The sequence below is a fragment of the Carcharhinus amblyrhynchos genome, chromosome 10 (assembly GCF_965287045.1).
Source record: "Carcharhinus amblyrhynchos chromosome 10, sCarAmb.v2.hapA, whole genome shotgun sequence".
In the NCBI taxonomy this organism is placed as follows: Eukaryota; Metazoa; Chordata; class Chondrichthyes; order Carcharhiniformes; family Carcharhinidae; genus Carcharhinus; species Carcharhinus amblyrhynchos.
Window position 1 is genome coordinate 60,347,468 of NC_137333.1, and position 24,454 is coordinate 60,371,921.

At 43.3% G+C, this 24,454-nt stretch overlaps 1 protein-coding gene across 1 annotated transcript in view; it reads left to right on the plus strand.

Annotated features, from left to right (window-relative positions):
- Window positions 1-6,334: 6,334 nt before the first annotated feature.
- Window positions 6,335-24,454, plus strand: part of slc9a2 (solute carrier family 9 member 2) — a 74,501-nt gene continuing 56,381 nt past the window's right edge. The window contains exon 1 of the mRNA XM_080197154.1: window positions 6,335-6,913. Coding sequence (XP_080053280.1) covers window positions 6,604-6,913 — 310 coding nt within the window. The 5' untranslated portion in view covers window positions 6,335-6,603. The remainder of the gene's footprint in view (window positions 6,914-24,454) is intronic.

Genomic DNA, 24,454 nt, shown 5'->3' on the forward strand with positions numbered 1-24,454 from the left:
GGGACAAACAAAGATCTTTAACTGATGTATATCTGCCAGTTTTCCATTTAATTATGTTCTGTAGACTATGTTGCCAGTTGCGTATGGAAATCACAAACTCTCGAGCTGTTTTTATTGTATGAAATACAAAGATGCCAGCTGTGACTCCATTATGATAATATGATAGTTATTATATCAGTATAATACTCCAGAGGCATGGTTCACATCTCACCAAGGAAGCTAGGGAATTGAAATTCAATTAATTACGTAAAAATCTGGGATGGAAAACTAGAATCTGTAACCATGAAACTACTAGACTGGTATAAAACCTAACGTCCCATAAAGAAGAAAATGAGCTGTCCTTACCCGGTCTGGCCTATATATAACTCCTGATCTACAACAGTTTGGTTCCTCCTAAACTTCTCTCTGGAGTGACCTAGCAAGCCGTTGTTATATTTAAGAAAGTAGCCCATCACCACCTTCTCAAGAACATCAAGGTATGCACAGTATATGCTGGCCTTACCGATGACCCCCCACATCACGTGAATGAAATTTAAAAAGCGTTGGTTGGGCTGTTGTCTCTGAATCAAAAGGTTGTGGGTTCAAGTTCCACTCCAGAGTCTTGAGGACCAAACTTTAGCTAGTGCCGTACTGAGGGAGTTCTGCATTTTCAGACATGATGGCCTGAATTTTCTAGCCATTCTTGCTGATGGGATTCACTGGTCCCACTGCAGTGAACAGAGATTTGGCTAAGTGCCAAATTCTCTGACCTCATTGGCAGTGATGATGTGGCGTGAAAATTCCAGCCAATGCCTTTTGAATTAGATGATAAATCAAGGCCTGTCTGCTCTGTCAGATGTACCTAAAACATAGATCAAGTTGCACTCTGAGGTGCTTCCATACAATTGTGATACATTGAACATTCGCCGTTTACATTCAATGTGAGTCATTTGGCTCGGCGGGTTTCTATACAGTTCCGTTCCCCAGAGTTCACTCTGGCTGAAAGGTGTCAGACAGCACTATCATGTCGCACTATCATGTCGCACTATCATGTCGGCCACTTTAGGACTTGAACAGCAGGTTAGGTGTAAAGATTCGCATTCTAATCAGTAATCTCTAAACTGTCTGTGCTTTATATGCTCTGTCTGAGGCCAGAACTCTCCATTCACCTGAAGAAGAGGGAATCCCCTCGAAAGCTAGTGAGTTTACTATCAAATAAATCGGTTGGACTAAAATCTGGTGTTGTCAGACTTTTTACTGTGTTTACGCCAGTCCAACGCCGGCATATCCACATCATGACTACTATCGACTCTGCAGCAGCTCAACCGAACCTAAGCACGTCCTTCAACAAGTACTTCTGAGCTTTGAAATGTGCCAGTCTGCAACATTCAGTCAGGGACAACTCTTTGCACTGAAAGACCAATAGATTTCGGCAGACCAAAGAGCATCATTCACCTAGTTGATGATCCCCTAGCAATGAAGCACCTCAGAATGCAACATGATCTATGTAAAAAAGCTGAATATTATCACACCTTGTGTGACAGCCATTTTGAAATGTGTGTAAAAAAATAAATGATGTACCTCATATCCCAGCCACTATTCAGAGAAGAGCAGGCGAGACATCTCTGGTGCCTGGGAGATTCCTTGGTCAACATCATGTGGGAGTTTGCTGTGGCCAATTAGTTGTTGTGTTTTCTATGTTACAACAATTATTGCACTTCAAAAGTGCTTCATGAACTGTCAAATGCTTTTGGGTGTCTTGAAGTTGTGAATGGTGCTTTATTAGTGTAAATCTTTATTTTTATACTTCAAGGAACTATTTAATATATATAAGTGAAAGAATTTCTGCAGTGTAACTGTATTCCTGCATGAACTGTGCACTTGCTGTTGTAGTTCAGAACTTTTGATTTATGTTTTTCTTGTAGCAAGAACTTATCTGATTAAACAGTAATGCAAAGAAACAGGTAAGGTGGCCCATAAGAGGACAAGGTTGTGGTTGATTCCTTTATTCCATTCTTTTGAGAAAAAAGTGAGACTGAGCTAAATGAACATCATTTATTTTGACTAGTTACTTTATATGTTCACTTGATGTCTGTGACTTAAGCAGATTAACAATTTGCCTTCATCTATCGAATATTTTTCATCCAGTTTTGAGAAGATGGAAGAAACACTTAAGAGAGAGCTCTTGAAAAAACTCAGGTTGGGGAGATTTTCCTCCTCATTTTTGGGGGTAGGAGTGGCAGAGGAAGTGAAGCATCAAGCAGGAGACCCAAAATGACTTTTACACCAGTGGGACTTCCCCTTCAATTGTTCCTACCCCTGCAAGTGATTGTAACAAGGATCCTGACTTTGGAAGACGGGTTCTAATTTACATCTAATTAAGTATGCATGTCAGGCGTGTTTGCCTCCCACGTTAGATTGTCCATTCATGCCAGCGTGAGGGCACACCGATGTGAATAACAGCAGATCCCCCACAAGGTGCACTTGGCGAACTGAACCTGCTAGAGGTGCACAGCTAAGTACAACTCGGTGGGGGGGCGGGGTGGGGGTCGGGAGGCGAGGGGGGTGCGGGGCGGGGGGGTGGGGTGGGGTTGGGGCGGGGGGTGGGGGCGGGAGGGGGTTACTGCGAGGGAGGAGGCAGAAAGAGGATCTTGCCCGAGCAATATCCTGCCGCTGCCCCCCCAAGTACCGACCCCTCATTGTCAGGGGGCAAAGCCAGGGCTGGGTTCTTGTGAGGAAGGTGTCATGGGTTCCACGTTTGGGGGCGGTGGGGGGAGGCAGAGGGAGTTTCATGCTGGGGGAATTGGGGTGTTCTGCATCAGGAGTGGAGGCAAGGGGTTCCTGTTTCCGTGGGGTGTTCTTATTTTGCATCAGGGCATCCTTTTTCTTTCAGAAACCTAAATCGTTGGCAATCTCGCCCCACAAGTGTGATGTTGTGGGGCCTACCTCTTGGTTTTTCTTTTGATAAAGTGTCATAAAAATAGTGGGGAAATCCGACAGTGCAGCTGATGGGCAACACTCTGTTTTTCTTGCCCAAGCTAACACCTTGCCAAAAAATGGCAGAATTCCACCATGAGTTTCTCTGATTCCACTCCTTGGTTTTGTTCAGGAAGTGATGACACATTGAACATATGTTTAGAATGCTTATGGGAATAACCAGCATTATAGGTGAGAAAACATTTGCACTTGCACTTGTAAAACTTAAAAATCTGCAACTTAAGAAAGAGTCCTATTATGTTATATTTATGGCATTTTACAATTTGTAACAATAAGGTTTCAAAAAATGGGATATTTAAAATGAATTAAATTAATATATTTTGCAAATAAAATTGAAGTTTTATTGTAACATGGAAGGTAAAATGTTCATTGATCAGTGTGCTCTGTTTCAAATGTAAATCTGTTTATTTTAAACTAATAAGTCACACCGCAAAACAGTCTCTGGCTCAGCTTCAAGTTGACTGAATTATCTGATTTATTAAGAACATATTGAGCCAGGATTTTCACCATAAAAACAGTGGTAATTTAAAGACTGATTAAAACATGAGTCACTTGAATTTTCCAGTTGGTCTGTTGATCTCTTGCAGCACCTTGAAGTTGAGAAACATCTTAGTGGGGGGACAGGGGAAGGTGAGAGTTGAAGACAAACATCAGCCTTGATCGTTTTGAATGGTGGAGCAAGTTTGATGGGCCATGTGGTTTACCTTTGCTCCAATTTCACATGAGGCTTCAAGATGGCAACACCCCCTTCTCTCCATTACCTACATTAGGCTGCAGCTCCTGTTATGCTAGAGGGCCTTTTAATGGTTCTCACAGACTCAGGAGCCCAGCCTCTTGCCACTAATTGGCAAATCCAGGCAAAATCACTATCAGATGACACAGTGCAATGTTGGGGCCTATGCTTGACCCTGATGTCAGGATCATGACTTAAGTAGGTGATCAATTCTGAGGAGGAAATAAAAAAAAAAGGTGGGCAGATAGGGTGCTGATGAGACTGGGGACCAGGTGAGTGGGGTGTCCTTGATAATCATTCACCCAGTAAAAGAATTAAATTGCACGTGTAACTAATAATTATGCTCCTGGAATGATTTGCAGTTATAGAGGCTGTGTTGTAAATAATAATAATGTACAACATTCTCATGCTTGAAGGTCAAGGCAGTAAAGATGCCACATTTAAAACACAATGTTTCTGTCTGGGGAAATTGGAGGTCACCTAACAACAAAACTAAGTCCCTTGCAAAACATCAAAATAATCTCTTTTACTTACTCTCTGCCTCAAGTTCCTTCTGGGGGATCAACAATCACTCTTCCTCGACTCTCCACCCTCCTCCACAAGGCCCTCTGTGCCACCTGAGGATCTCACTGCTCCTCAAGGACCTTGCTGTCCCTTCCTTAAGATTTCTGAGATGGCACTGGTGGAAATTTGCCAAATGAAGGAGATTCTCATCCCTAAAGATACCTTCATTGCAGTCCTTTACATATGGTTAAAGTTACTGTACATTTGACTGTAATAGATTTGAAACGTCTAGTCCCCTGTCTCACTGCTTGAAATATTTTTCTTTTGATGATACAATTAGATTGAACAAGGCTATAAATTGTTACAACCAGCCCTGGGTGAAGTTCCCCAAGAGTCCCCAGGTCACCATCTGCCTGGGATACTCCCAAAACTTAATAATGTGGGAGAAGGGCATTTAAGTGGATAATAAGCTATAATCATATTGAATAGCAGAGCAGGCTCAATGGGCTGAATGGCCTACTCCTGTTCTATGTTCCGAATCCAACATTATTCTTCCCTGGAACTGAAATAGCGTTTAATGAGAAAGGCAAAATTCTGCGGATAAAAGCAAATTACTGCAGATGCTGGAATCTGAAACCAAAAGAGAGAATGTTGGAAAATCTCAGCAGATCAGGCAGCATCTGTAAGGAGAGAAAAGAGCTGATGTTTTGAGTCCAGATGATCCTTTGTCAAAGGGAGATATTTATTCTGCAGGGCGAGGGAATGAAAGATGCGTCATAGCTATAGAAAATCAGTGGAAAGACTGCTAATATTTGTCCACAGAGAGAATAAAGAGTGTGAATGGTCAAATGGCAGAGAAGCTGTAAGCTGTGAGAGATGAAGATGTTGGGGGGGAGTTGTGGGGGGGGGGGTGGGGGGAGATGGGACAGAGGTAGAATGTAGAAAAGAGGAAGTGGGGGAGAAAAAGCAAGGGAAGAGGGATGAAGTGGGGGAAAAAGAGTGGGGGGTGTTAGAAAAATGAAGAAAGACAATAAAGAAATAAAAGATAGAGGACAGTAAAATATTAAATAAAATAGAATGAAAACAAAGGGGGCTGTGGTGGGGCAGAGCAAATCATCTGAAGTTGTTGAATTGGATGTTGAGGCTAGAAGGCTGTGAAGTGCCTAGCCGAAAGGTGAGATGCTGTCCCTCCAGTTTGCATTGAGCTTCACTGGAACATTGCAGCAAGCCCAGGACAGACATGTGGGCATGGGAGCAGGATCGTATGTTAAACTGGCAAGCAACCAGAGGTCAGGGCCCTGATTGCACACAGACAAAATACTGTGGGTGCTGGAATCTGAAACAAAATCTTTTGTAACTTTTAGTTTTAAGTTTATTTATTAGTGTCACAAGTAGGCTTACATTAACACTGCAAGGCCTGTTCAGGTATATTGAGGGAGAACTTGGCATGGCCAATGCATCCAACCAGTATGTCTTTTGAACCGTGGGAGGAAACCCACACAGACATGAGGAGAACGTGCAGACTCCGCACAGTGATCGAAGGTGGGTCTTGGATGCTGTGAGGCAGCAGTGCTAACCACTATGCAACCCTGCTGCCCCAGAGATGTTAAACTCCTAATTATGCAATCATGTTACACAATACCACACCTCCATTTAGATTTCTCAAAGTTTTGACATCTTAAATCCTGATCAAAGCAACTTTTTGTTTTCTAGTCCAAAATATGAAAGATTTCTTTCCCATGCGAAGTCTTTGTAAAAATCATATTCCTGGCGTCAGGCTCATTAAACTCGGAAGAGTAGCAAGAATGACAATATGGCTAACGTGAGCTTATTCGAAAGTATGGGTCGCCTCAGTGAAGTAGTGCTGTGTTCATCAAGATCCCTGCATTTACCCTTTGACATTTGTTTTCCGAGCAGTTGCTGCCGCCTCAGGTAGCTTGGAAAATCACCGCAGGTAGAAAGGCAGTCAGAGCTGGGAACTTGTTCTGGGCAATTAAGGGAGTGGTATGCAGGATCGAACCGAGCAGCCATGCAATACAAGGGTCGTAACTGGTATGCATCAGCAGCCAGCCAGATAAAAATTACTGTGCGTTCCTTTTACTTGGCAGAAAGGGGACTGGATCTGTCTGGTCCACAGGAGAGTGGGTGGTGTTCGGGTGTCAATGGTGTTGTAAATGTAAGCGACGAGTGTGTTGATTGGACGGTGGAAGTTGTTATACCTGTTCAACTTGTTAGCTGAGTCTTACTGCTTCCCGAATCAGTCCGTCTTAGGCCTGGAAAATTTGATCAATGTACTGATTGGAAAACTAAGACGCCTTTGTAATTTAATGTACAGCAATCTGCCTGCTATTTTGTAGTAAAGATTTGATTTGTTTTTACTAATTGTGGCCATGGCTGGTGGGAGAGCCAATGGATTATTCCGGGTCACTGGTGAACACTGCCGTTTGCTGCTTCCCATTTATTTCATTGTGGTCGTTTCTCTCTCCACCAATGTCGAGGCCACTTCTGGAAACCTTTCGACTCTGAATAATGAAGGAGCAGGGGATAGTAACCAGCACCAAGACTCTTCTAAACATCACCTTTCCAGAAACGTTGCAAGCCAGGATGAGCGACTCAGTGTGTTCTCTCTCGATTATTATCATGTGCAGATTCCCTTTGAAATCACCCTCTGGATATTACTGGCTTCTTTAGCGAAAATTGGTAAGTGCGTAAGAATCAAAGTGTGTTAGAGTCAGAACCTGATGCCACGGGAAACAGGCAAATATTGACTGTCACTTCATAGAACAAGAATAGCATCTATTTAAATATTGACCCCTTTAACGTTTAGCAATTATCCGAATGTACACAGTTTAAAAAGCGTTTTAGTAGGAAATTAGTTCATTTTTGCACTCACTTTCCATTAGCCAAGCATAAATTTCATGTTTCGTCTGTTTAAATATCATTTCCCTTATCAAACAGGTAAACCAATGGTGCTGTATCCATTTGTAAAGGGAAAAGTTGCATGTAAATAAAGTGAAGATTTGTTTGTTTTAATATAACATACACAACCTTGTCATGGGCAAAATTGTTCAGTTGTTTCAGCAACAGTTCAGCATAATAAATAAATTTTATGCAAGTACTTTAATTATTTTAAATATAGACCACTTTTTCAGCATTAGAATCCCTGCAGTGCAGAAGGAGGCCATTTGGTACATCAACAACAATCCCACGCAAACCCTTTCCACGGATTTACCTCATTAGTCCCTCTGACACTAAGGGGCAATTTAGCAATCACCTGACCTGCACATCTTTGGACTGTGGGAGGAAACTGGAGCACCCAAAGGAAGCCTTTATAGAAACGGACAGAATGTGCAAAGTCTACACAGACAGTGACCCAAGGCTGGAATTGAACCCCGGGTCCCTGGCCTTGTGAAGCAGCAGTGCTAACCACTGTGCAACTGTGGATCTTTTTTATAATCTGGATCTTGGGAGAATAATGGGCTCAACCCCACTCACCCCTGCCCCCAAATCCAAATACTATGCATGTGGAAATTTGAAAGGAAAACAGTGTTGGTATCACCCAGCAGGATAGGTAGCATATATCCTCTGGAAAGATCAATGTCTAAGGTTTTGGGTGTTAATCTTCCTTCCAGCTGAAAGATATTACAGATGAATAGCATGTTGGAAGGAAGAGAGCAAGTGGGGATGGAGCAAACAGGTGATGGGCAGTCGGTGGAGAGAAACAAAACAAAGGGAAAAGAAATAGACAAAGTGCTGAAGTGGGAAACAAAAGTTGCTGAATGGTTGAAGTGATATTCCATTGAAACATGAGGTGGTATAATGAGGGAGATGAAATAAATGACATCCATGAGACAGTGTGTGTGTGACTTAAAGGGTGGTGGATAGATAGAAAGGAAATCTTGGAAAAACTGATCACATGGAGCCTGCTCCACTGATCTGGATATCTAGCGGAACAAAAACACATAGGATGTGCGCATCACTGGCTAGGCTAACATTTGTTGGCCATCCTTTAATATACTCCAAGATAGCGGTGATGTTGCAGTCCATCTGGTATAGGTACACTTACAGTGCTGTTAGGAAGGGAGTTCCAAAATTTTGAATCAGTGACACTGAAGGAATGGCCATGTAGTTCCAAGTCAGGCTGGGTGTGTGCCTTAGAGGGGAACTTGTAGATAATGGAGTTCTCGTGCATCAGCTGCCCTGGCCCTCTTTGGTGGTTTGGAAAGTGCTGTTAAGAGGACCTTGGTTGCTGTAATGTGTCTCCTATATGGTACACACAGTCACTGTCTTCTTTGGCAGTCCCTCGGGATCTTTCTCTTTCTACAGATACTACCAGACCTGCTGAGTATTTCCAGCATTTTGTGATTATTTCACGTTTTGATGATTACATTATTTTGTTGAAGATGGTCATTGCCTGGCATTTGTATGACATAATTGTTACTTGCCACTCATCAGCCCAAGCCTGAATAGTGTCCATATTTTGCCATTTTTTAAATTTATTTATATATATATATATGCACTTAGACTGCTTCAGTATCTGAGGAGTTGTGAATGCTGCTCAACATTGTACAATCATCAGCAAACATCCCCATTTCTGCCCTTTATCAGAAGAGAAGCTCATTGGTAAAGCAGCTGAAGATTGTTGGGCCTAGCACCCCACCCAAATGTCCTGGGGCTAAGATGTTTGGCCTCCAGCAACCACAACCATCTTCTTTTGTATTAGGAATTATGCCAACTGGTGGAGAGAGTTTTCCATTTAATTCCCTGTGACTTCAATTTTACCAGCGCTCCACTTGATCAAATGCTGCCTATGAGTTAAGGCTAGTCATTCTAATTAAGAAATTGCCCCTTAGTGTATAGGGATGCGTAGGTTAGAGGGATTAGTGAGTATAATATGTGGGGATATGGGGGTAGGGTCTGGGTGGGATTGTGTTTGGTGCAGACTCATTGGGCCGAAGGACCTCTTTCTGCAATGTAGGGTTCTATGATTCTCTTGCCTCACCTCTTGAATTCAGTTCTATTCTCCACATTTGGACCAAGACTGTAATAAGGTCAGGAGCCAAGATGCCCTGATGGAACACAAACTGAGTATTGGTGAACAGATCATTGCTGCATAATTGCTGCTTGGTAGTGCTGTTGATAACGCCCTGAGACTGGGGATAATTATCTGGGTTGGATTTGTCCTTTTTGTAGACAGGTCATGTTGAGCAATTTTTCAAATTATTGGTTTGCAGAGTTGAGATCAGATATGTTGGTGTGGGATCTCTTAGCGCTATATTTATTGCAAGCTTCCTTTGTTTTTTTAACATGCATACAGTTCTATAAAACAGGTTCACCAGGTTGACTTTTTTAGATATATTTGGTGCAGTTTCTGACATGCTGACCTACACTCCTCAGTAAATCAGCATTGGTACCTTGGCTTGATAGTAATGGTAAAGTGGCAGATGTGCTGGGTCAGAAGGTTACAGATTGTGGTCAAATACAATTCTGCTGCTGCCTCATGGATATCTAGTTTTGAGCTGCTAGATCTGTCCTGAATCTATCCCATCAAGCACACAACACAATGGGCCTATTCTCAGTGTGAAGACAGGACTTTGTATCCACCTGGACTGTGCAGGAGTTACTCTTACCAATACTGTCCTTGGCAGTTGCACCTGCAACAAGTAGATTGGTGAGGATGAAGTCAGGTAGGTTCCTCCCTCTTGTTAGTTCCCTCACACCCTGCTGCAGATTGAGTCTGACAGATATGCCCTACAGGGCTTGGTGAGTAGCGGTGCTACTGAGTGTGTCTCTCTGCTACGCACAGTACTTTTTCCGAGTGGTGTTCAGCATGGGAGTATTGATTCATCAACTGAGGGGGTGAGGTTGGTGGGAATCAGCATGAGGTTTCCTTGCTCATGTTTGACCTGATATGCAACTTCATGGCATTTGGAGACAACGTTGAAGACCTCTGGGTCAACTCCTTCCTGACTGTTTGCCACTGTGCTACTACCACCCCTGGTGGTTCTATCTTGATTATGGTCAAGGCATAACCAGGGATGGTGATGGATGTGTCTGATACATTAGACATGATGTACAATTTGTTGGCTATGAATATGTCAGGCTGCTGCCCCAATTCCTTCAATTTATCTACATAGCTAAAGTCTCACCCTTGGAACTATTTTTGTAAGCTTTTTCTGCATCTTCTCCAATGATAACTCAGAAATGGGCACAATATTTCAGTTAAGATTGAATCTGTACAAAGATTTAACATTAACTATTTACTTTTGTGTTCCATATTACCATTTAAAAAGCCTTGGATTCTTATTTAACACTTTCTCAGCCTGCCCTACCAGCTTCAATGTTTTCTGCATGTATACTCTGCAGTTCAGATGTAATTCCAAGGTTCTGAGAATTATTTAATTGACCTAGACCACTAGATCTGATCTGAGTTTAGAAGGATGAGGGGGGATCTTATAGAGATGTATAAGATAATGAAAGGGATGGCTAGGGTAGAGATAGAGAGATTCTTCCCGCTTAGAAAGGATAGCAGGACTAGAGGGCACAGGCTCAAGATAAGGGGGGGCAGTTTAGAATGGAGTTGAGGAGGAACTTCTTCACTCAAAGGGTGGTAAATCTCTGGAATTCTCTGCCCGTTGAAGTGGTAGAGGCTACCTTGCTAAATATATTTAAGTCACGGATAGATAGGTTTTTGACAGACAAGGGAATTAAGGGTTATGGGGAGAAAGTGGGAAAGTGGAACTGATCCACTTCAGATCAGCCATGATCTTATTGAATGGCGGGGCAGGCTCGAAGGGCTAGATGGCCTACTCCTGCTCCTATTTCTTATGTTCTTATGTTCAAACCTCTTTCTGAACTGTGTCCAAAATATTAGGACAAAAATATAGCAGCAGGTTTCTGGAGGATGACATTGTACACAAATTCTGCTGTGGAGGATAGATCTGAGGAATTTGATGGGTTGACGTACAGAGAAAGGCTGTCGGACATTTTCCAGTAGCAGTGAGGTTGTTGATAACAGGATAGAAAGTGCCCAATGCTGTCTCTCGGGGGTGTGTGTACCTTGAATAATGCGGCAACCAGCCAATCAATGCATGGAAAGGAGTGGAGGCAAGCACACAGAAGGGCAGGCAGGAAGCCAATGTCCCCAGCATTACCTCCAGGCGTTAAAAGGGTTTTCAGGCTGACATTCATTCCCTAAAAGGCAGGGACATCATTCTGGCTCTCTGAATGAACACTGATATTAAAATCCTCTGGTTCTTAATCTCTGAATAATCTTAACTGCAAATTCTCTCCTGGAATGATATTGCAGAGAAGACAATGAAGAGTGGCCCCACAGTCCAGTGATACCCATCAAATTCCTCAGATCTATCCTCCGCAGCAGAATTTGTGTACAATGTCATCCTCCAGAAACCTGCTGCTATATTTTTGCCCTGTGTAAGATATGCAGTTCAGATGTAATTCCAAGGTTTTGAGAATTAATTAATTGACTACTACGCTGAATTAATTGCATTTTGGCTGCTGTAAGATTCACCTCACCTGTCACTAGATGTCTTGGGTTCTGTAGCCTCCACTGTCTCCTTTTCATCATGGACCTATACTCCCACTATACCTACATCAATAATCTTGAGACATTTTACATCTTCGTGGAATTGTAGCTTTGCACCTACCATTGTACTCTTTCTTCCTCAAGCAATTTTTCTTTAGCTCTGTTTGCTTTCTCAAGGTAAGTATTGTTGCAATAGGAACTGCATGCATCTCAGCTGTCTTATCTTTTTGAAGGATTTGTGGAACATTTTTTCAGTTTTCAGGGTGGAGAGACTTCTTCATCACATTTGAGTAATTTGATTTTTTTGACTTTGGATGATGAAAAGTTTGTTGCCTACACTTTGCATCTCCATCCATTCCTCATCGTTACATGTTACAGGTGTTTTGTGCCATTTCCTTATAAGACCACACATATACAATTAAAAAAAAATACAGCTGAGTGGAGTGATATTCGAGAGGCCTGGCTAATGAGAGGCAGAATTTAAATCCCATCATGGCAGCTGGGGGTTTTGATTCATTGAATTAAATAATTCTGGAAGTTAGCAGCAATAATAGGGACCGTGAAACTATTGGAGTGCTGTTTATTTTTAAATAAAATTCTTCTGATTCACTAATGTCCTTTCGAGAAGGAAACCTGTTGCCTTTACCCAGTGCAGCCAAATGAGTCTCCAGACCCACAGCAATGTGATTAACTCTTAACTACTCTTTGAAATGCTCCAACGAGTCACTCAGTTATTTTCGAGAAGGAAGCTCACTACTGCCCTTTTGAGCAGTTAGGAATGCAAAATAAACACTGAGTTTGCCAGCAATATCCACACCCATAAATGAACAATTATGATAATAATAAACAAGTGGGAAGCCAAGCACATTTTCCTGTCCATTCCCTTCCCCTCTCCGCTTAATAAAGGAAAACCTTCTTTCTGAGATAAGGTCCAAGATTTGGGTTTTCAAAGGGATGGAATGCCCCCATGCGACTGCAGCAGGTGCAGCATTTTTCCATGAATCTCTTCCCACACCTCTGGGATTGCAGACACTTCGTATATATCTCATAAGAACATAAGAACATAAGAAATAGGAGCAGGAGTAGGCCATCCAGCCCTTCGAGCCTGCCCCGCCATTCAATAAGATCATGGCTGATCTGTCGCTGCTCAGTTCCACTTTCCCGCCCTCTCCCCATAACCCTTAATCCCCTCTCTCATCAAAAACCCATCAACCCGCGTCTTAAAAATATTTAGCGAGGCAGCCTCCACCACTTCAACGGGCAGAGAATTCCAGAGATTCACCACCCTTTGAGTGAAGAAGTTCCTCCTCAACTCCGTTCTAAACCGCCCCCCTTTTATCTTGAGGCTGTGCCCCCTAGTCCTATTGTCTTTTTTGAGCGGGAAGAGTCTTTCCACCTCTATCCTATCCATCCCATTCATCATTTTATACGTCTCAATGAGATCTCCTCTCATTCTTCTAAACTCTAACGAGTACAAGCCCAGTTTATTCAGCCTCTCCTCATAGCTCAACCCCCTCAACTCCGGTATCAGCCTAGTAAACCTCCTCTGCACTCCCTCCAAGGCCAAAATATCTTTGCGCAGGTGCGGCGCCCAAAAATGCACACAGTACTCCAGCTGCGGCCTCACCAATGCCCTATACAGCTGCAGCAAGACCTCCCTACTTTTATATTCAATCCCCTTCGCTATGAAGGCCAGCATCCCATTCGCCTTCCTGACCACCTGCTGCACCTGCAGGCTGGGTTTTTGCGACTCATGCACAAGGACCCCGAGGTCCCTCTGCACCGTCGCCTGCTGCAGTTTTTCGCCCCGTAAGTAATAGTCCTTCCTACCATTCTTCCTACCATCTCATTGTAGTTTATCATTCTGTTTATGCTGCTGTACATGGAGACCAAAAGCAGCTTTAGTGGCCATTTTACTGAAGACAGTCTGTCCACACGTGTCATCTGACCCATTCGTGGTTTGCTACTTCCATTCTCTTTTCTGTTGGGCTGTGGCCTGTCTTTTACCTCCCAGGCTGATCCAATTCACTTCCATGGAAACATTTTGACTGGGGTATCCTCATTTTCTCAGATATGTTATAGCCTTCTGGTATAAATTCAGCCATTGTTTACGAAACTTGTCAAGCATTGACCTGCCAGGGGCAATAGAGGGCAACTGATTAGTGGAGTCTTCAGTTAAGCTTCATTGTCAATAAAAACATTTTTCCAAAGAAATCCTATTTTATTTGAAACGTTAACTCTTGTTTTGCTCCACACAGTTGTTGCCAGAGCTGCTATGTATTTTCAGCATTTTTTTATTTCTGATCCCCACTCTTCAGGCACGTTATTTTGCTTTTATTCTGTTGTCAACTTCAGCGACTAAGAAAAGTCAGGAACCCACATTTATGCATTATGAGTGCCACAGATTTATTTTATTTCTCAAACTATTATCATTAGATACTAAAATTTATTTAAAACCTAGGACATTATCTCGGTTTCAGTACCATTGATTGCAGTTGTAAGTAAACCCTTTTAACCTTTTATCTTGGATGTTTATCTAGCCAGTTCCTAGTACAATCAAGAGAGTTGTATCAATCGGTATTGTATCATTATTTGAACAAGGTAATCAGCCATGTATCTCCATAAGCTTATTTCCTGTCTCCAGATGGCAAACTGATAAACACCAATTGGGATGTGAACAAAATTATTTTTTTGGTCACGTAGAATATGTGACAAACAGAATAGTACCTACAATGATTTTAGTTTGTTTTCTATCTCGCAGTTCCTCCAGTTGGTGTCAATCTGAGTTTGCTCTCTTTATATGTAACTCTTACTCTGGTTTCCTCAGCTTTGCTCGGGAGGATGGGAAACTGAAGATTTAAACATTGGCTTTTCCCACTGCTCTCCTGGTTTGGGGACTGGTCAGTCGAGCTGTCAATAAAACCAGCTACTGCTTTCCAAGTGTTACAATTCCCGCTGAGATCAATAACTGACATGAATTTTCCAGCCATTGATGCAAAGAATCACATGAGATGATTTTATGATTTAAGACTTCTACTGTAACAAACAAAATGAACATTGGCTAAACATTACTTAGTAGGTAACTAACACATTAAACTGCAGAAAAGATGCTTTCCAGAAGTGCCTTGTGCCATGCTTTTGTTTGCCATACTCTCGGTGGATCTGTCACCTTGTAGATTATGTCTTAGGTGACTCCTGATATCTTTTTAGCAAGCCCCCTTCTCTCAGCTACACTAGGTCGAGTATTCCAGTATAATTTGAAGGCTCTATTACTCAATCTTCTGAGTTTCCTTGAATTGACTTCAACCAGCCAGACAATCTGGTGACTCCTTAGTCCTTCAATCCTTACAAGTCCCATCTCTTCAAACATCTCACCATTCTCACCAGCATACTGCTTGGTGTCTCGCACAACAGTCTTATCTGCTGCTTGGCACATCAGCAGCTGTTTCCAGTCTCCCTCTCCAGATCTCTCTCTCTCTCTCTCTTCCAGTCTGTGTCTAAGATTCTGTGTTCAGCAAGACAAGCTGCCCCTTTGTGTCAAAATGTGAAAACTGGCACTTGAGTTTCTATGGATTTTGATCTCGACCTCTGTCCTCATGACAATCCAATCACTTTTCACATCCGCCCCCCCCCCCAATTTTCAGACATTCTATTTTACCTTGAATTAAGATTTTTTAAAACATAGCTGTCTTATGAATTTTTGCATTTGAAATGCTAGATGTTCATTATTACCAATGTGCCCTTCCTGGACTAATGTGAAATTATTCAAAGTTAATATGTTTTTTTTTAATCAGGATATTGTAAGCTTCATTGCTCTAAGTTTAGACCCCTGGCAGTCATCTATTTTATGAGACAATAGTTTGTGTCTTTGTGCTGCCTGTGGGTGGCACGGTGGCATAGTGGTTAGCACTACTGCTTCACAGCACCAGGGACCCAGATTCAATTACAGCCTTGGATCACTATCTCTGTGGAGTTTGCATATCCCCCCCATGTTTGCAGGGTTTTCTCCAGGTGATTTGGTTTCTACCCATACTCCAAAGATGTGCGGGTTAGGTTGAATGGCTATGCTAAATTGCCCCTTAGTGTCAGTGAGACCAGCAAGGTAAATACACGAGGTTATGCAGATAGGGCCTGAGTGGGATTGTTGTTGGTGCAGGCTGTTGTAGTTTTAAAACCTCTTCTTTTGACCAGTTTGCTTACTCCAATGTTTTACCCCAGTGCCCTTATTTGCAAGATGGACAAAGGACAAGCACAAGTAACGGTTCAACAAGTTTATTAACAATAACACTACTAACCCTTAAATTACCCACATAAAACAAGAGGATACCCCAAAATCAGATATACTACCCGCAAAGATGGTTTGGTTAAAATTGCAGGCTCGATTCTCTGAGTCCCTCTGGCTTGTCGTCACAACGGTGAATCTCGATGGCAGCTTCTTCCTTCCTTCCTTCTCTGGTCAGTTTTCTGAACAGTCAAGGGTCGCCTCCTTCATCGAGTCTTTGCGAGTCTTCACTGCTGGTGTCTGAAAGTGCATTCCTTTATCCACTGCCTGCATGCCTTTCCAGAAACTTCTCTGGCTTCCAGCCAATGAGGTCCCAGGAGGGGGTTCCAATACCCAGTGGGTTTCTTGATGTCTGCCTGACAGGACACCAGGGTCCGCCCTCAGATGTCCATCTCCATGCTGTTGCTTACATGTAACCTGTTATCAGATTAAGCCAACTGCAGGAACTTGTGGTGACAGAAAGTCTGGCCCGATCTGGGCTTCTAACAATAGGCTGGTGCATTTCAATGGGGTGCAATGATCTCCTGCTAAGTATCAGTAGGGTGCAGGGGAGATTGATGAATCAGGCCCAGACAGGTTTGTGTATTGTACAACTGGCCTGCCTGAGGTTTGACAGTGTTTGATTTTTAATATGCCCAATTCTGTAATTTAGGATGTCCAATTTTATCAGCCTTAAAACTAGGACCTGTTTATGTTACAAGGCTCAATAGGCCAAATGACCTCTTCTGTACTGTATGGATTCTGTTTATCTCATTGGTTAACCTTGCTCAGTGAATTGCATAAACTCCAGAGTGAAAGCCAGGCAAAATGTATGGAAACCGTCTGCTCCAAGCACATTATGGTCCTCCCATTGACCTCCCAGACTGAGTCCAATGAAATGTGCGCACTACGGATTTGATCTGTCCTTGGGCTCTACTTCAGATTCTCTGTCAGGGTTGTTACGGTAAAAAGTCTGACAACACCAGGTTTTAGTCCAACCGATTTATTTGATAATAGACTCACAAGCTTTCGGGGTTAGCCCCTTCGTCAGGTGTGCTTAGACAGCTTGGCAGGCTTTGATTAGAGACTTTTAAAATCAATCTGGCTTTGAAGAGCCATCACAGCTTGGTATGGCTCCTGTGCTGCCCAAAACTGCAAGGAACTCCAAAAGGTCGTGAACTAGCCCAATCCATCATGTAAACCAGCCTCCCAGCCATTGACTCTGTCTATACTTCCTGCTGCCTTGGCAAAGCAGCCAGTATAATTAACAACCCCATGCACCCCAGACATTCTCTCTTCCACCTTCTTCCGTCAGGAAAAAGATACAAGAGTCTGAGGTCATGAATCAACAGACTCAAGAACAGCTTCTTTCCTGCTGCTGTCAGACTTTTAAGAACATAAGAACATAAGAAATAGGAGCAGGAGTAGGCCATCTAGCCCTTCGAGCCTGCCCCGCCATTCAATAAGATCATGGCTGATCTGTCGTGGCTCAGTTCCACTTTCCCGCCCTCTCCCCATAACCCTTAATCCCCTCGTTTATCAAAAACCCATTAACCAGCTTCTTAAAAATATTTAGCGAGGCAGCCTCCACTACTTCAACGGGCAGAGAATTCCAGAGATTCACCACCCTTTGAGTGAAGAAGTTCCTCCTCAACTCCGTTCTAAACCGCCTCCCCTTTATCTTGAGGCTGTGCCCCCTAGTCCTACTGTCTTTTTTGAGCGGGAAGAGTCTCCACCTCTATCCTATCCATCCCATTCATCATCTTATACGTCTCAATGAGATCTCCCCTCATTCTTCTAAACTCTAACGAGTACAAGCCTAGTTTATTCAGCCTCTCCTCATAGCTCAACCCCCTCAACTCCGGTATCTGCCTAGTAAACCTCCTCTGCACTCCCTCCAAGGCCAAAATATCCTTGCGCAGGTGCGGCGCCCAAAACTGCACACAGTACTCCAGCTGCGGCCTCACCAATGCCCTATACAGCTGCAGCAAGACCTCCCTACTTTTATATTCAATCCCCCTCGCTATGAAGGCCAGCATCCCATTCGCCTTCCTGACCACCTGCTGCACCTGCAAGCTGGGTTTTTGCGACTCATGCACAAGGACCCCGAGGTCCCTCTGCACCGTCGCCTGCTGCAGTTTTTCGCCCCGTAAGTAATAGTCCTTCCTACCATTCTTCCTACCAAAGTGGACCACCGCACAATTGCCAACATTAAATTCCATTTGCCATTTCCTGGCCCATTCGCCCAGCCTATCTAGATCCTTCTGCAGACTCTCCACACCCTCCGCACAATTTGCCGTTCCCCCAATCTTGGTGTCATCAGCAAATTTCGACACCCTACACTCGGTTCCCTGCTCCAGATCATCTATATAAATGGTAAATAGCTGAGGCCCCAGCACCGACCCCTGGGGCACCCCACTAGTCACCAACCGCCAATCTGAATAGCACCCATTGACCCCCACTCTCTGTCTCCTATTTGACAACCAATCCTCTATCCACGCTAACACCCTACCCCCAACTCCATGTCCCCTGACCTTCTGCAATAACCTCTTGTGAGGTACGTTGTCAAACGCCTTCTGAAAATCCAGAAAGACCACATCCACCGGCTCTCCTCTATCCACTGCCCTAGACACATCCTCATAGAACTCCAGTAAATTTGTCAGACACGACTTCCCTTTAATGAAACCGTGTTGCCTCTGCCCTATCAAGCAATTCCCTTCAAGATGCCTCGCAATTTCCTCCTTAATGACGGATTCTTAACATTTTACCTACCACAGACGTTAAACTAACCGGCCTATAATTCCCCGCCTTTTGCCTGGCACCCTTCTTAAACAACGGCGTAACATTAGCGGTTTTCCAATCTTCCGGCACTTCCCCGGAATCCAGCGACGTCTGGAAAATAACCACCAAGGCATCCACTATCACCTCTGCCATTTCTTTCAGAACCCTCGGATGCATTCCATCCGGTCCTGGGGACTTGTCCACAATCAGCCCCCTCCAGTCTGTCGAGCACCACCTCTCTAGTAACAGTAATGTCATTAAGACCCTCCAGTCCTACCACCTTTCCATCGCTAACACCCCGCAAATTATTCACGTCCTCCTCCGTGAAGACAGAAACAAAAAAGTTATTCAATATCTTAGCCATATCCCCATCCCCTACCACTAGGTCCCCTTTCTCATCCTCTAAAGGACCAACGTTCACCCTAGCCAGCCTCTTCCTTTTTATATATTTATAAAAACTCTTGCTATCCTTTTTTATATTAAGTGCTAGCCCAGCTTCATAGTTTCTCCTACCCTCCTTTATCAACTTCTTTGTCAATCTTTGTTGACATTTCAACCTTTCCCAATCCTCTTCTCGCCCACTGCTCTTAGCTACTCTAAATTCCTCCGCTTTTAATTTAACACTTTCCTTCACCTCCTTCGTTATCCACGGCTTATTACCTCTCCTCCTACAGTCCTTTTTGACCATCGGAATAAATTTCTGCTGAGCACCAAGAAAGATCTCCTTAAAGATCCTCCACTGCTCCTCAGCAGACCTACCTTCTTTTGAATGGAATTACCTTGCATTAAATTGATCTTTCTCTACACCTTAGCTATGACTGTAACACTACATTCTGCACTCTCATTTCCTTCTCTATGAACAGTCTGTTTTGCCTGTATAGTGGCCAAGAAACAATACTTTTCACTGTATGTTAATACATGTGACAATAGTAAATCAGATCAAATCAATGAGCTGGCAGGCCAGTGGAACCCTTTCAGTTTGGTGTTAAAACAGCAGTCTGAGCATTTCTCAGTTCTGAAAAGAATATCGAGGTTTCAGAACGATCAATCAAGACTTGTGACCTTTTCCTGCCATGATTTTCATAGGGCAAGTTTATTCAATGTATGGAAATAGCTTTTTATTTCAGGACTGGTGAGCTCCAGGTCATTAGCTTTTGGAAGAGTTACCATCCATATTTCAGGCCTTGTGTTGAATTCTAAATTCTCCCTCAGTGTACCCAAACAGTTGCCAAAGTGTGTGGACTAGCAGATTTTCACAGTAACTTCATTGCAGTGTTAATGTAAGCCTACTTGTGACACTAATAAATAAACTTCATAAAATGGCTTTTCTGCTGGTTTAATCCCTTCTGAACCAGCTTTTATTTTAATAGCAACATCTTGATGTAAACTATGTCCATTTCCCCTCAGTCTGAATAATCCTAGGGTATGATGGGAATAAAGGTGTAGAATATGAAGTTCATATATTTTGTCATGTGGTGAGCACCATTGAGCTTAATGCTTGAAATAATACTGTACAATGTATACTGTCTTGAGTATGTTACATTTTGCTCTTCGTGATTCACAAGGTAATCACAAGTTGAAAAGACTTTTGGTTTCGGATCAAATTGGAACGACTGAATCATTCTTTTATTAGTGTATTCATATCAGCTTTGTGTACTGTGTCCTTGACCATGTAATACCTGTAGTTTCACTTAGCTTTCATCAGCTTCACAAATCATAAAGGGGCAATTCTTTTTCTAATCTGTAGTCAGAAAAGCAACTAGTAGTGATTTCTGGATGTTTTACAAAATTATTTTATCAGATTATTTATTTGGATCATCTTGTCTGTTGGGGTTTAGATGTAGGTGTGTGTAAAGTAACTCTGTTGTTAAGCCTATTCCAAACCTGTAGAAGGATTCCAGCATTAACTCAGCAACAATTTCATTAATGAATCCCTTTTTTTGTAATCTTTTGTTCCTCCCTCATAACCTGTTGCCCACTAGGTACCTGCCTCTCCTCAGTGTTACAGCACAACTTGGATTGAATGTTTAGTGGAGCATTGGAAAAGCATTGTTTCCTTACCATTCCCTGAATCTGTGTCAATGACTTGGGACCTGAGGCTGTGAGAAAGGTCACGATCAGGAGGATACACAGGAATATAGCTCAATTTGATCACTGGGCAAGAGGTGTTCGATGGCGTAAATAAGAAAGTGAGAAATTATACACTTTGATAGAAGAAATGGAAAGGTAGAACATTAAAAGATGAATGAGTACTAAGTGTTGATATTTGGAGGAATTTGGGTCCCTCGTATATGAATCACTAAGTTAACATGCAGTATTGTGAGGAATTAGGAAGGTTACCGGTATGTTAAGCTCTGTTGTGAGGAGGTTGGAATAGGAAGTTCAAGGAAGTCCTTGTTTCTGCAGTTTTGGGCTTTGGAGTAACTGTGGTTTTGGTCTCTCTTTCAGAGGTGCCAGCTTTTGGATGAGATGTTAAACCGAGGGGCTTCAACTGCTCTCTCAGGTGGGCATAAAAATCCCATGGCACAGACATACTTAGAAATAACGCACCAAGCTGGAGAAGTTACAACACAAAACTGACTACCTGCATGTTAAATAGATGCGTCTACGACTGATTAGTGAGAACGAAGTCAAGTTGGTCTTTCCCTCCTCGTGTTCTGAGCCGCTGGCTCAGTTTAATAGATGTGTCCTTCAGGATGTGGTGAAGCCTCTGAGTCACCTTAGGTGATGTATGTTGAAGTACCCCTGTCAGGGTGCTTTCTCTGCCTTTGCTAGCCTCTTGCTTATTTCAAGTGGAGGAGTACTGATTCATTAACTGAGGAAGGACAGTAGGTGGTAAGATGTAGGTTTCCATTTCCCTGTTTGATCTGATGCTATGGAAATGCCAGGCCCACTCTGGCGAACCCCCCTGCCCCCCCACCCCCCTGTGGAACAGAATCCCACCAGCTTGATTTCTGGGTTGAGAAGGCTGTCTTGTGAGAATTGATTGAGTAGGTCTGCAGTTTAGAATAATGGGGCTTATTGTCTCAAGATAACAGATAGTGACCCAAGCCGGGAATCAAACCAAGTGGCATGGTGGCACAGTAGATAGCACTGTTGCATCACAGCTCCAGGGGTCCAGGTTCGATACCTGGCTTGGGTCACCGTCTCTGTGGAGTTTGCACATTCTCCCTGTGTCTTCCCCCATGTGGATTTTCTCCCACAGTCCAAAGATGTGCTGGTTAAGTGAATTGGCCATGCTGAATTGTCCCTTAAGAACATAAGAACATAAGAAATAGGAGCAGGAGTAGGCCATCTAGCCCTTCGAGCCTGCCCCACCATTCAATAAGATCATGGCTGATCTGAAGTGGATCAGTTCCACTTTCCCGCTTTCTCCCCATAACCCTTAATTCCCTTGTCTATCAAAAACCTATCTACCCGTGACTTAAATATATTTAGCGAGGTAGCCTCCAACACTTCAATGGGCAGAGAATTCCAGAGATTCACCACCCTTTGAGTGAAGAAGTTCCTCCTCAACTCCGATCTAAACTGCGCCCCCCCCCCCACCCCCCCCCCCCCCCCTTATCTTGAGGCTGTGCCCTTGAGTCCTGCTATCCTTTCTAAGTGGAAAGAATCTCTCTACCTCTACCCTATCCATCCCTTTCATTATCTTATACGTCTCTATAAGATCCCCCCTCATCCTTCTAAACTCCAACGAGCACAGACCCAGTCTATTTAGTCTCTCTTCATAGTCCAACCCCCTCATCTCCGGTATCAGCCTAGTGAACCCCCTCTGCACTCCCTCTAAGGCTAATATATCCTTGTGCAAGTGTGGCGACCAAAACTGCACACAGTACTGCAGCTGTGGCCTCACCAGTGCCCTGTACAGTTGCAGCAAGACCTCCCTACTTTTATATTCTATCCCCCTCGCTATAAAGGCCAGCATTCCATTCGCCTTCTTGATCACCTGCTGCACCTGCAGACTGGGTTTTTGCAACTTGTGCACAAGGACCTCCAGGTCCCTCTGCACCGTAGCATGCTGCAGCTTTTCACCTTTTAAATAATAATCCCTCCGACTATTATTTCTGCCAAAGTGGATAACCTCACACTTGCTAACATTATACTCCATCTGCCAGGTCCTCGCCCACTCGCTCAGCCTATCTAGATCCCTCTGCAGACTTTCCACACCCTCCACGCAATTTGCTTTTCCACTCATCTTCGTGTCATCAGCAAATTTTGTCACCCTACACTCAGCCCCCTCCTCCAGATCATCTATGTAAATGGTAAACGGTTGAGGCCCCAGCACCGATCCCTGCGGCACTCCACTAGTCACCAACCGCCAACCAGAATAGCACCCATTGGTTCCAACTCTCTGCTTCCTATTAGACATCCAATCCTCTATCCACGCTAACACCTTACTCCCAACTCCATGCACCCTAACCTTCTGTAGCAACCTTTTATGAGGCGCCTTATCAAACGCCTTTTGGAAATCTAAAAACACCACACCCACCGGTTCCCCTCTGTCTACCGCACTAGTCACATCCTCATAGAAATCCAATAAATTCGTCAAATACAACTTCCCCTTAACGAATCTGTGCTGCGTCTGCTCGATCAAACCATTCTTTTCTAAGTGCCTTGCTATTTCTTCTTTGATGACAGATTCTAGCATTTTTCCAACTACAGACGTTAAACTAACCGGCCTATAATTCCCTGCCTTTTGTCTGCTACCTTTTTTAAACAGCGGTGTAACATTAGCTGTTTTCCAATCTTCCGGCACTTCCCTGGAATCCAGCGAATTTTGATAAATAATTGCTAAGGCATCCACTATCACCTCTGCTATTTCTTTCAGAACCCTGGGATGCATTCCATCCGGTCCTGGCGACTTGTCCACCTTCAGTCCCATTAGTCTATCAAGCAGTATCAAGCCTATCAAGATTTAGTGTCAGGGGATCAGCTAGGATAAATGCATGGGGTGATGAGGATAGAGTCTGGCTGAGATTGTGATTAATGCAGTCTTGATGGGCCAAATGTCCTTCTTCTGCCCTGTGGGATTCTATGATAACAGATTGGCTATTTAGGTCTGAGCTGAGGTGAAATTGCATCACTCAACTAGATGTGAATCTTTGGAATTCTGTATCCCAGTTGGGTGTGGATGCTCCGTCATTGAGTATGTTGAAGATTTTTGGACTCAGGAGGATATGTTCTGTTGATACTTAACCTGCGGCAGGAGTAAGTTGGGTGTTTAGTTAATTTAAAAAGTCACCATCTGTATACAAATGGTTCTGTAGTATTCTTACTATGACTCAGAGCTCAAAGGAATCTATGCAAGAGTAGATTAGAAGATATGTAGATACAGGTGAGGACATTTTCCATGAGGATCCGGCACTTCAAGTTCTTCTGAGGTCATGCAGATGCTATTTGGATTGAACAATCTATACTGTGGTAAATAACCATCTTCAGTTTTTATTCAGTTACTATAGGGGAGAATTTTCACCAATAAGTACAACACAGAAATGGGTCATTCAGTCTACATTGATTGTCCTCCCCACTTTTACTCTATTTTGCCAATCAACAAAACCTTCTCTTTCTTTCTCCCTCATTATAGTTAGACACATTTTAGGGAAGGCTGCATTGCAGTTCAACTCTTCAACATATAGTCAGATCCAGTGTCTTC